The 12,921-nt window shown below is 45.5% G+C and overlaps 1 protein-coding gene across 1 annotated transcript; it reads right to left on the bottom strand.

Moving 5' to 3' along the window:
- Window positions 1-590: 590 nt before the first annotated feature.
- On the bottom strand, window positions 591-8,979 carry LOC311005279 (interferon-inducible GTPase 5-like; the record flags this gene model as incomplete). The annotated part of the gene is made up of 2 exons (XM_083997636.1): window positions 591-1,228; window positions 8,421-8,979. The coding sequence occupies 2 exons, from the start codon at window positions 8,977-8,979 to the stop codon at window positions 591-593; spliced, it is 1,197 nt and encodes a 398-aa protein (XP_083853762.1).
- Between the last annotated feature and the right edge of the window lie 3,942 nt (window positions 8,980-12,921).

Raw genomic sequence — 12,921 nt, 5'->3', positions numbered from 1 at the left:
CAGGATATAGGTCAACACGAGTAAGGTTAGAGGCAAACACCAAGGAATTCAAACAGATACATGAAGCAAATCTTTACAAAATAAAACAGAAAATAACTCCAGAGTCTGAACAGGATGTCACATGATCTATCAATTAGTAACATTGGAATATGCCCACTAGTATCCTGTTGTTAAATTGATTTGATATGGAATATAACAGACCTATTTATCTACATTTTTGAATGATTTCATATTAATGTTTTTGATGACGTGTACACATGTGTCTGACATACATACACAGGTAGCATCACTTACTGACTCATGTCTGTCCAGCAGGTTTTATTTTTATTTTTTTTTACTTTATAGTTTAGATACAATTTAGAACTTGATTAAGAGCTTTCTTCAGTATTTTTTTAGTCTTGTATTTATGTAGTTCATCTGCTTTTTGTGCTATAAAATGTTTTTAGACTTCAGTTGGTCACTGGTGGTGGTGGAGATATTCAGATTCTTTATTTCAGTAAAATCAATGATAGATCACAGAAAGATACCACACAGCTCCCTGCTTTGTACACCCACAGTTTGACATGTGTCATATTTCCCATCATTCATCATCAGACCGAGGTGTTTAAGCCCAGGGCCTTTTCAAATACCTTCTGTGCATCGACAGAAAGCATGTTGAGAGCAGAACTTAGTGCCCTGTAGGTGGAGGTAAATGACAGGCCCATTGCTGCTGGGATTCCAAATAATGGAATGAATCTAGATCCTTCCTCTGCTACCATTAATGCAGCAGCGCTTGTTAAGCATAGAAAGAACTTTTGGACAACATCACCGGTAATCTCTGCTGCAGACAGTGGTGATGTAATCACTGCTTTAAGATCAGCCAACGGCACACCTGTTGTTTGAGCAAGATTCTCCAATGACATCATATCAAGACCAAAAGTAACTTGGTACTTTTTGATGTGACCAACCAGAAGGCCTAGATCAACAGCAACAGAGAGACCAGGGAGTGGTGCAGCAGCTATGAGAGCAGATGCAGAGGCATAGTATTTTATCTGTGACTGTAAAATCTTTTTCTTCTTCTCAATGATCTCTCTGCTGACGTTGGGTAGACCACACAGCAGAGCGTTCCTCTTGTGAGCAGGAAGTTCTCTCTCCAGAGTCTCCTGCAGCTGATGGAAATCATACAGGTGCAGCTTAAAGCTGGACACCAGGAAGACCTGAGGAGAGCCAAGACCTTGATCCTGAAGACCTGTCACATAGAAGGGAAAATCAATATCAGGCAGTGAGAGTTTAGTGTTAATAGGAAATATGTAAATATAAAAATATGTTGATGAGTCTCCCTTTTGATCTCAGACTGTTTCATCTGACTAATAGTTATTGGCCTGGAATCATACAATCTGACCCTAATCTAAAGAAGCACATTTGACCACTAGATTTATAAAAGTGGTAATACTTTTATATTTTTAATATGGAATTATTTTTCAATGTATCAGGGTTTATTGTGGTTAATTGTACTAAGGCTTCTGAAGTTTAACCCTCAGATCCTGTTAAAAATGACTAACATTCTGTCACGAGGCCAGCGCCGTGACAGTTTGTGTTGCATGTTTGTCTGTTTTGTTTTGTCACTCTACCTGTTTGTATGTCTATGTCTCGTTCCCCCTCTGTCTCATTCCCCCTCCCCCTTGCACTCTGTCACCTCTCCTGGACCTGCCTGCCTCCCACTCCACACCTGCCCTGCTGCTGCAATCTAGCCAGCTGGTTCCCATCAGCTCGTCACCCAGTCTGCACTTCAGTCCTGCCTCGACCATCAGTCTCTGCCGGATCGTCGTTCAATCCACATGGTTTGTTGTCGAGTTCCAGCCGAGCCAAGCCACAGAACCTCTGCTTGTCAGTCTGTTCTTGTTGCTAACTTGTTTTTTCCTGCTGCAGTCTCTGCCCTGCCTGCCTGCCTGCCCGCCTGCCTGCCAGCCTGCCTGCCAGCCAGCCCGTCTTCCCGTCCTCCCGTCCGCCTGCCACCCCAGCCATCACCTTAAGCCCCACTTCAGCTGCCCCCCCCCCTGGATCCACGCTCCAACCCATCGCCCCCCTTTACCTCACTTCCCTAACCTCAAAATAAACTTTTTATTTTTTCAGTTGGTGTCTCTGGGTTCCTAGCAGTCGTGACAGTACGATCCGGCCATGTCGGACCCGAAAGACACCGACCCAGTCCGCCAGGCAGTTTCCCTCCATGGCCAGATGCTGGGGCAGCACACCCAAGCACTGAAGGAATTGATGGATGGCCTCAGAGAGCTCAGCTGCAACGTGATAGAGATTCGTGATCACATGAATCAGCCCCCAACCCCTGAGGTTCAGCCACCAGCCCCACCGCCAGCAGGGCCCAGTTTCGTTCCCGTTAGGGAGCCATGGGTTCCTCCCCCAGACCGGTTTGAAGGTGACTTTGGTCAGTGTCGTTCCTTTTTATTGCAATGTAATCTTGTGTTCAGCCAACAGCCCCAGTCATACTCAACAGAGCAGTCAAAGGTTGCCTACGTGATGGGGCTCCTACGTGGGAGTGCTTTGGCCTGGGCTGCGGCCCTGTGGGAGAAAGAGTCTCCAGTCACTGCCTCCTACGCTGCCTTCACCTCTGAGATGAGGAGGGTTTTCGATCACCCCGTCCGTGGCCAGGATGCCTCGAAAAGGTTACTCACCTTACGCCAAGGTATGCGTAGTGTTGCTGAATTTTCTGTTGAATTTCGTACTCTGTCCCTGGAGTGTGGCTGGAATAATGAATCCCTTCAAGCTGTTTTTTGTCAAGGATTAAATGATTCGATTAAAGATGAACTTGTTTCTTACCCAGAGCCCTCTGATTTTGAGGGTCTAGTCTCCTTAGCTATCCGTATAGATAACCGGCTGCGAGAGCGGAGAAGAGAGAAGCAGCGGCGCCCACCCACTACAACCCCAGGGCACCCTCCGTCAGCCTCGGGTCCCCGAGTTCACCAAGGTGGTGGAAGCCCAGCCACCGACCAGCCCAGGAGGGAGCCCTCACCGGAGCCGATGCAACTTGGACGGTTCCAAGTGGAGCCAGAGGAGCGCCAGCGCCGTATTCAGACCAACAGCTGCCTGTACTGTGGGAGACCTGGTCATTTCCTGGCCTCATGTCCGCATCGCCCGGCAAACGACCGGGCTCGCCAGTAACGGGGAGAATCCTGGCGAGCCACACCTCCATTCCCCTCTCCCCTCAACCCCGAGCACAGGTGCAAGCAACATTGTCATGGGAAGGTCAGGCCATTGATATTTTTGCCCTTTTAGATTCAGGTGCAGATGCATGTTTTCTTGATGCCACTGTGGCCAAGCAGTTAGACCTGCCTTCTGTCAGTCTTGATAAGCCCCTAGAAGCAAGTGCACTAGATGGTAGACTGTTGGCCAACATAACTCAAAGGACTGTGCCTGTACGATTGCTTGTGTCTGGTAATCATAAGGAGGAGCTCAGCTTTCACATAATTGACTCACCTTCAGTTCCTGTAGTCCTCGGTCTTCCCTGGCTAGCGCAACACAATCCCCAGATTGATTGGAGGACAGGGAGGATCATCAGCTGGAGCCTTCATTGCCATGCTAATTGTTTGCAGTCAGCCCCACCTTATTCTGTGCCCAGCCCGGAACCTCTGCCAGAAGTCCCTGATCTGTCCTCCATTCCCTCAGAATACCATGACCTCAAAACCGTATTCTGTAAGGCCCGTGCTCTGTCTCTGCCCCCTCACCGTCCCTATGACTGTGGTATAGATCTCCTTCCTGGTGCTCCCCTACCCAGCAGCCGCCTTTACAGCCTCTCCAAGCCTGAACAGGAGGCCATGGAGAGGTATATTAAGGACTCCCTGGCCGCTGGCCTCATTCGTCCCTCTTCATCACCCCTCGGTGCAGGGTTTTTCTTTGTCGGCAAGAAGGATGGGTCCCTCCGACCGTGTATTGATTTTCGTTTGTTAAACAATATCACCATTAAGAACAAGTATCCTTTGCCTTTGATGAATTCTGCCTTTGATTCTCTCCAGGGGGCCACAGTGTTCACTAAACTCGACCTTCGTAATGCATACCACCTGGTGAGGATACGAGAAGGAGATGAGTGGAAGACGGCCTTTAACACTCCGCTCGGCCATTTTGAGTATTTAGTTATGCCGTTTGGCCTCACCAACGCCCCAGCCGTCTTCCAAGCCCTGGTAAATGATGTCCTCAGGGACATGTTACACCGTTTTGTATTTGTTTACCTGGATGATATTCTTGTCTTCTCCAGGAACACTTCTGACCATGTCCAGCATGTCCGCCAGGTTCTGCAAAGACTCTTGGAGAATCGCCTCTTTGTGAAAGGGGAGAAATGTGAGTTCCATGCTACGTCAACCTCCTTTCTGGGTTTCATCGTTGAAGAAGGGCAGATGAAGATGGACCCAGCCAAGGTAAAGGCAGTCCTGGATTGGCCCAGCCCCTGCAACCGTAAGGAGTTGGAGAGGTTTCTGGGATTTGCGAATTTCTATAGGAGATTCATCCAAGACTATAGTCGTGTGGCTGCCCCTCTAACTGCACTAACCTCAACCATTAAGCCTTTCCAGTGGACGTCCACCGCTGAAGCTGCTTTCATCAAGCTCAAGAGTTATTTTACTTCTGCCCCTGTGCTCGTCCAGCCTGACCGGGAGAAGCAGTTTATAGTGGAAGTGGATGCTTCAGACATTGGAGTGGGGGCAGTCCTTTCTCAGCGCTCTGCCAAGGATGGTAAGCTTCACCCCTGTGCCTATTTTTCTCACCGTTTATCTCCAACAGAGAGAAACTATGATGTGGGCAACCGTGAGCTCTTGGCAGTGAAGCTGGCTCTTGAGGAATGGCGGCACTGGCTAGAGGGATCTCAGCAGCCTTTTGTGGTATGGACAGACCACAAAAACCTGGCCTACATCCAGTCTGCTAAGCGGCTCAACGCTCGTCAAGCCAGGTGGGCTCTCTTTTTTGGTCGATTTAATCTCACTCTGACCTACAGGCCCGGTTCTAAGAACACCAAACCCGATGCCCTGTCCCGTATGTATGGGAAGGAAGATGGCACCGTGGCGTCCCTGGAACCCATCATCCCAGAGTCCTGCATTGTTGCGGCAGTCTCCCTCAGGATTGAAGAGGAAGTAAGAGGGGCCCAACAGACACAACCTGACCCAGGTAATGGCCCTCCGGGTCGCCTGTATGTTCCAGACGCTGTTAAATCCTCAGTACTGCAATGGGCCCATTCATCTAAACTAACTTGCCACCCGGGATTAAATCGAACACTTGCTTTCCTTAGACGACGTTTTTGGTGGCCATCTATGGATGTAGATGTAAAATCTTTTGTGTCTGCTTGCCCCGTTTGTGCACAAAACAAGTCTTCAAATCAGCCCAGTGCTGGATTGTTGCGCCCCCTGCTGGTGCCCCGTCGCCCCTGGTCACATCTTGCCCTGGATTTTGTGACCGGTCTGCCCGCCTCAGCTGGTAACACGGTAATACTCACTGTTGTTGACCGCTTCAGTAAATTTGCACGCTTTTTGCCACTGCCCAAACTGCCCTCAGCCAGGGAGACAGCTGATCTGTTGGTCAGAGAGGTGTTCTGTGTGTATGGACTCCCTTCAGATATTGTTTCAGATCGTGGGCCTCAATTCACCTCTGCTGTCTGGAAGGCTTTCTGTTCCTCGGTTGGAGCTACTGTCAGTCTGAGTTCAGGATACCATCCCCAGTCAAATGGTCAAGCTGAAAGGGCAAACCAGGATCTAGAGACCTCTCTACGCTGCATGGTGTCCTCCAACCCATCCACCTGGTCCACCCTTACGCCCTGGGTGGAGTACGCCCATAACACTCTACCTTCGTCTGCCACAGGTATGTCACCATTCCAATGTGTTTTTGGGTATCAGCCTCCACTATTCCCCTCACAGGAAAAGGAGCTTTCGGTGCCCTCAGTCCAGGCCCATGTCCGCCGGTGCCACAAGACCTGGCACCGTGCACGCTCAGCCTTACTCCGTGCCTCGGGCCGTTACAAGCACCAAGCCAACCGTCATCGGACTCCTGCACCTCGATATGCACCTGGAGACAAGGTATGGCTTTCTACCAAGGATCTCCCTTTGAAGACGGACTCTAAGAAGCTGTCCCCGAGATTTATTGGCCCTTTTGTGATTCTGAGGATTATTAACCCCAATGCTGTACGCCTGAAACTGCCTCGAACCCTCAGGGTCCACCCAGTTTTCAATGTATCTGCTGTAAAGCCTGTTGTCTCCAGTCCTCTGGTGCCCCCTCCTCCCCCACCTCCTCCCCCCAGGATCGTCGACAACCACCCCGCCTTCACTGTCCGTCGTCTCATTGACTGTCGCCGTCGGGGCCGTGGCATGCAATATCTGGTCGACTGGGAGGGCTATGGGCCTGAGGAGCGGTGCTGGGTGTCCCGCCGCCTCGTCCTGGACCATGCTCTTGTTCGGGACTTCCACCGGGCTCACCCTGAGAAGCCCAGGCCTGGTGGGCCGCCTGGAGGCGTCCGTCGGGGGGGGGGTACTGTCACGAGGCCAGCGCCGTGACAGTTTGTGTTGCATGTTTGTCTGTTTTGTTTTGTCACTCTACCTGTTTGTATGTCTATGTCTCGTTCCCCCTCTGTCTCATTCCCCCTCCCCCTTGCACTCTGTCACCTCTCCTGGACCTGCCTGCCTCCCACTCCACACCTGCCCTGCTGCTGCAATCTAGCCAGCTGGTTCCCATCAGCTCGTCACCCAGTCTGCACTTCAGTCCTGCCTCGACCATCAGTCTCTGCCGGATCGTCGTTCAATCCACATGGTTTGTTGTCGAGTTCCAGCCGAGCCAAGCCACAGAACCTCTGCTTGTCAGTCTGTTCTTGTTGCTAACTTGTTTTTTCCTGCTGCAGTCTCTGCCCTGCCTGCCTGCCTGCCCGCCTGCCTGCCAGCCTGCCTGCCAGCCAGCCCGTCTTCCCGTCCTCCCGTCCGCCTGCCACCCCAGCCATCACCTTAAGCCCCACTTCAGCTGCCCCCCCCCCTGGATCCACGCTCCAACCCATCGCCCCCCTTTACCTCACTTCCCTAACCTCAAAATAAACTTTTTATTTTTTCAGTTGGTGTCTCTGGGTTCCTAGCAGTCGTGACACATTCTCCTGTTAGGGACAATTTTTGTACCCTGTTTTCAAACACACACCATGATAAAGGTAAAATGTTGCTTAGGGTTAGGTGTCTCCTAATGAATGATGTTTAATTTCATCAATATTTTTTATAATTTAACCCTTTCATGGCCTGTTTGAGTGAGGGACCGCTAACATCCGTCATAAAAAATGTTGAAAAACCACAATAAAACAAAACATTTTTAAAATAATTTTATTTCCTCCAACTATTATGAGAACAGTCATATGTCTGCCTTTGAACAAGGCCAACATTGATTTGTTTGCTTTTAGTTTGCTCTAGCATTTTTTTTCATTTTATATGGCCATGTACCGTACAGTTTTTTGAAAGGCATGGTCACGTCACTTTCTGTGTAAAAATATGACATCATAATACACATATGCTAGAGAAGAGTTAAAAGACCATCATACTTTTTACTGGACCTCAGTTGACCAAGGGAAAGTGGTATAATCTTATATTTTAGATCGGAGTTTGTTTTTTTTTAAGTGTCAAATCTCGCAGCCGTCTACCTCATGTACGGCACGCGCGTCCATGTATTAGACTATTGCAGTGCAAACTTTTGGACTAAGAGAATGAGAAAAAAATGGATCAGCCAGAGCAAATTTTGAGATTTTCAGAGACCAAATCACTTCCAGCATCATCAGGCCGATGTAATCCCTCAGCTCGACCCCCCCCCCCCCCCCCAGCACGGACCAGCTGCAGCTGGGGGGGCGGTGAGTCCCCCGGGGCAGCGCGAGTAGCTTCACCCCGGCAGCAGACTCACATGGCGGGGCCGGCCGGAGAGAATGCCCCGGACTTCGGAGCCACGTCCTCGCGGTAATATGAAGTGATATTTCAAAAATCGCCCAGAAACCTATACTTTGACTTCCCCTGATGTGAATTAAATCATGAAAATATAAAAAATATTGTTCTTGGACAAAATTACCCCCAGGTGAAAACGTGTGGTTTTTTGCGATTTTCAATGGATCTCTAAGGGGGCATTTTTTATCCCTGGAGATGAGGTCCCAACGCGATAAACAGAGAACTATAAGGTGCAGACAGGAGATCTTTTAGGAGCATGGTGTACCTTGCAAAAGCCACCTCTCTGCAACCTACGAACATTATAGCATGATCACAGCCAAAATGACAGCCAAATTAAAAATCAGATGGTCCATAAATGTGCCAACAGGATCTGAGGGTTAAACAAATACAAGATAGCATGTTTTTCTTTTTTTTTACCATAGCTAAAAGGTTGTTGTTGTTTTTTTTAGCACTAATTCATTCATTATAACTAATTTAGATAACTGTTCTTACCTTGAATGCAGTTTTTCCTGATGTTTTCCAGGGTCTTTTCAGCATTGAACTCTCTCTGACATCTCTTTTCATCCTCTAAGTTATGATCGATCTTTGAGCGAACAAAGTAGAACTTTTTCTTCATCTTCTGAATCTCCTGAGCCAGTTTCACATCATTTTCTCTGAAGCGATCAGCTGAGACGATGATGAAGAAGTCAAACCTCTCAAATTCAACATGCTGCAGGTACTTGTCAGCAGGAAACTTGACGGTACCAACACCAGGCAGATCCCATATTTTAACATTGGGATCATGTGGATGGGGGTATGGTGTAACTTCTGTGGTGGTTTCTACACAACCAGTAGGAGCAGCGTTCTTCTCATCTCTGTTGTCTACACCTCTGAAGGCATTAACAAAGCTGGATTTACCAGCACCAGACTCTCCTGTGATGCCAATGTTAAGCTGAATATCATTTTGCTCTTGTAAATACTTCTGAATCATTGCAGCTGCTGCAGCAGCCCCTTCATTTTTAATAACTTCACCTATGTCAGTTTCTTTAAATGAGTCACTTGGATCCCCCATGTTGATCCTTGAAAAGAACAAAAAAAAGGACAAATACCACTTTGTTTTAATTTGCAGAATATACAAAATTATACAATGAATCTTATATGTTATAAAAGACACAATGTGTGTTATAAAGTCAGTTCTGCAGTAGATAAAGAGTGTGTCCGATTTAATTATTTCCTTTCATGTTTTGTTTCCAGTCACACAGTCTCTTATTTCTCTGACTAAACGGTCACAGATTAGATTTAACTGTCTAACAGAGAATTATGTCATTACATCATCAAAATATGAGTTCCAAGCACAAGAGAGTAATGGAGAAAGGTTTTGATGCGTGTGTGGAAATTAAAGTCAATCACATTGTCTCAGTTACTAATTAATCATGTGAGATATTCTGATACTCTGCATCAGGTCCTGCTACAGGAATGCTGATAACAGCATAGGTAGATTACCCAAATACAAACAAACAGGGAAACGTGTGGTCGTTTTCAAAATGAAAAAAACCAAACAAAAAAAAAAACTACAGACTTACAATCAGATGGATGGACAAGATGGCAGGTGCAGGTGGAGACGAGAGAATCAAACCAGATCTCTGAAAAGGGAACAAAGAACAGTGAGAGAAAATGCAACAATAAGCTTGTCTTATAATTAAAACTGTTATAGGTGTGTCCATGGGTGGGACAAAAGAAAAACAGAGAGAAAGTGAAACTGAATACATTCTGTATTGACACCAGTTTATCAGGTTTCTGATGAGTTTAGTTTGTACAGTGACGTCCTCTGACTTTCACACACTGTCTCTACAGTACCTGGTCAAATACTGACTGTCAACTTCTGCTATGTTATACAACTGCAGTGCTTGATAACATGTTATTTTCCTTTAATATTTTGTACAGTTCCCAAATATCTAAGAAGGCCTGAATGAGAATTATCCACAGCTTTCAAAGAGCTGTAGTTCAAAGTTTAAGTGCAACTGCTTGTTTCACTGAGGCTCACTGTATATTTTATTGGGTCACCAGCTGTGGTGGAAGTATTATCAGTTACTGACTTCATTACTCAAATACTCAATTACAACTTTGTGCACAATTCAATCTGAGTGTCAGATTAAAATGAACATGAACAAGAAACTAATGAAGTCAAACTCTACTTATGTTCTCTCCAACACATGTTAACACTGTTTGATGGTTTAAGAAGAGAACATGTGCATGTAATAAGTGTGATGTAGCAGAGGAGAGAGAGTCAAACTTACTCTGTTCTCCTGGTTCAGTTCAGTCAGTAAGTGTTTGTTGTGACCAGCAGCCTCCTCCTGAGATCTCCCTCAGCTCACTGATACACTCTGCTTCTCTTCACCAGCTGGGAAGTTCAGCCCAGCCGTTTATGGAGAGTTAAACCAATCACGTTATACTCATATACTCACTCAAGAGCAGACAAGCAGGATTATATGTGTTTGTACACACACAATGCCACTTTAAAAAAATGGTGACATCAATAGACTACTCTTTTGAAATAAATGATGATCACCACAAGTCATTAAGAAAGTCCATGAACCAACAGCTCTCTCACTTCCACATATACTAGGATATCTTGTAAAAGTTCACATTATTTGTTTATTTGTTTATTTTTAATTGGATCCCCATTAGCAGCTGCACAGCAGCCACTAATCTTCCTGGGATCCACCCATAAAATCACATAGAATAAAAGAAAAAGTTAAAAATAAAATATAAAAAACTTGACTAATGATGATAATAACAACCACAGCAACAATAATCAGAGATATGATAACAATAGAGTGAAATCAGGTAGAAATAAAATGAAACAGAAATGATAATCTAATTCATCAACTTGAATAAAATGAAACAGGAACAATAAACTAATTCATCAACATCTGTGAGTATGTATCCGTGTGTATTTATGTGTATGCCTATATGCACTCCTTTTAACATGTGCCTTGTCTACCTCTGGGCTGTTAGGTGACATTTCAATAGCCGCTTAAAGCCTAGTACCGTTAAAGTACCTTTACCTTTACCCTTTTGTTTTTTCTTTGGTATTGTGTTCTGGCAGTGCATTCCAAGATGCGATTGCTCGATACAACACTGTACTTTCCATAGCCTCCTTTTTAGCTTTAGGCAGTTGGTAACAACGTCTTGTGGCATATCTGGTTTGATAAGCATGTGTATCAAAGCTGAATGTTAGATTATATAAACAGATGGGATATTTTGACAATGTATTTTTTCTTAAACAACAAGGAGTGACACTGTCAGCCTCTCCGTGACTTTTGTCCAGGAGAGCTTGACATGCATCTCATTTACATTAGACCTTAATGTACACTTGAGGGCAAGCCGGGCTGCTCTGTTTTGAGCCAGCTGCAGTTTTCCCAGGTCCCTCATGTTTGCACCAGACCATATCATCGAGCAGTAGTAGGTGTGACAAGACTAGTGTCTCAATTACTTGTTTGGTCAGTTTCAGTGTTAAATACACTGAGCATCTTCTTATGACTGATATGTTCTTCCCCATCTTAGCAACCACTGCTGTATGCCTTGTCCATGACAGATTGTTTGTCAAGATGACACCCAAGAGCTTTGTTTCTTCAACATGCTCAACATTTACATTATTTAACATCAGATTTAACTGGGGTTTAATACTCAGTGAATGATTTCTGGTCTGCGGGCCATACGTGTGACACACCTGGCCTAGAAAGTAAGCAATGTTTTACTTGAAGAGGATTTAGCATTTCTGCGGAACAGTTATGAACTGAGCATTCAAGCTTATGCTTAAAATTTACTTTGCAGAAAACAACGACAGTGTTTGTTATTGTCCCCTTTCATCACTCCTTTGTGGGAAAGGATTTGAAAGACCAGTAGACATATGGACAGGAAAGTTGACAACAGCATGAAAACCTGTTCCATTGTGCAGGCCTACATAGTCTGAGAGTCACACACTCAGTAGACAGGCCACCTCTAGAATACAGCTGATTGCACTACATGTTTAAAATGCACATTTATCTTGACATTAGAAATGTGTAAACTCCTATTTTTTTAAGCACCTTTGTTACAGATGATACATGTGAGAATTGATTTTGAATCGAATAGAGACACCCAAAGATACACATCCCTTCAGTCCAGGCAGTCTACTTTAAAATGGTTCAAATATATTGCTGCTGAATAAATCTGCAACATGTGATGTGCATTTTTTGGGCGGAAATATGGCCCCTGATATAATAGTCTGTAGACATCATCATTCAACTTTTTCACATGGTCTGGTGTTAAAGCAGAAGTAAGCGGAATGTTTGTGTTAATATAAGTCTTAAATAGTTCTATCTTCCGACAGCAATCACTTCTATAGAGTGTTTGGTCTGAAACACGGGTCTGTCAGTCACTCTGCTCTGCTGTAAGCCGAGGAGAAAACTTTCCTTGTATCCTACAACCTTTATCCAATGAGGAGAGAGAACGGCATAAAGGGGCGGTCCTCTCTGTGTGTGCAGCCAAGGGATGCGCGTGAATGTGGTGACGTAGGGACGAGGGCGGGGACTGCTAACTCCATCGGCTGACAGGAAGTTAGCCAAAACCACCGGATCACTTACTTCTGCTTTAAAGAAAGCAAACTAAAAATCGCAAAAACAATTCAGAATCGTTTTGAATCGAGAATCGATTTTGAATTTAATCGTGACCCTAAGAATTCTAATCAAATCATGAGACACCCAAAGATTCCCACCCCTAGTTTATGGCCAGTTTGGGTCATATTTAAGGTGCTTCTGTACTGGACTGTATTATACTGAATATTATGTCTTATGCATTAGCTGCAACTAAATCAATTGTTTTCATGACTTACGTTTCATATGAAATCGAAGAGAGATCTGGTAACACTTACCATTGGTTGGCCATCCTGTCACGAATCACTAACGTCTAGACAGGAGCTTTATGTGACATGACACTTTCATGATCTGCATAAGTCACACGTACACTACTG

This window comes from Trachurus trachurus (assembly GCF_905171665.1).
Source record: "Trachurus trachurus genome assembly, chromosome: 22".
NCBI lineage: Eukaryota > Metazoa > Chordata > Actinopteri > Carangiformes > Carangidae > Trachurus > Trachurus trachurus.
The sequence above is the reverse complement of the archived record's forward strand: the minus strand, read 5'-3'. Positions and strand labels throughout refer to the sequence as shown.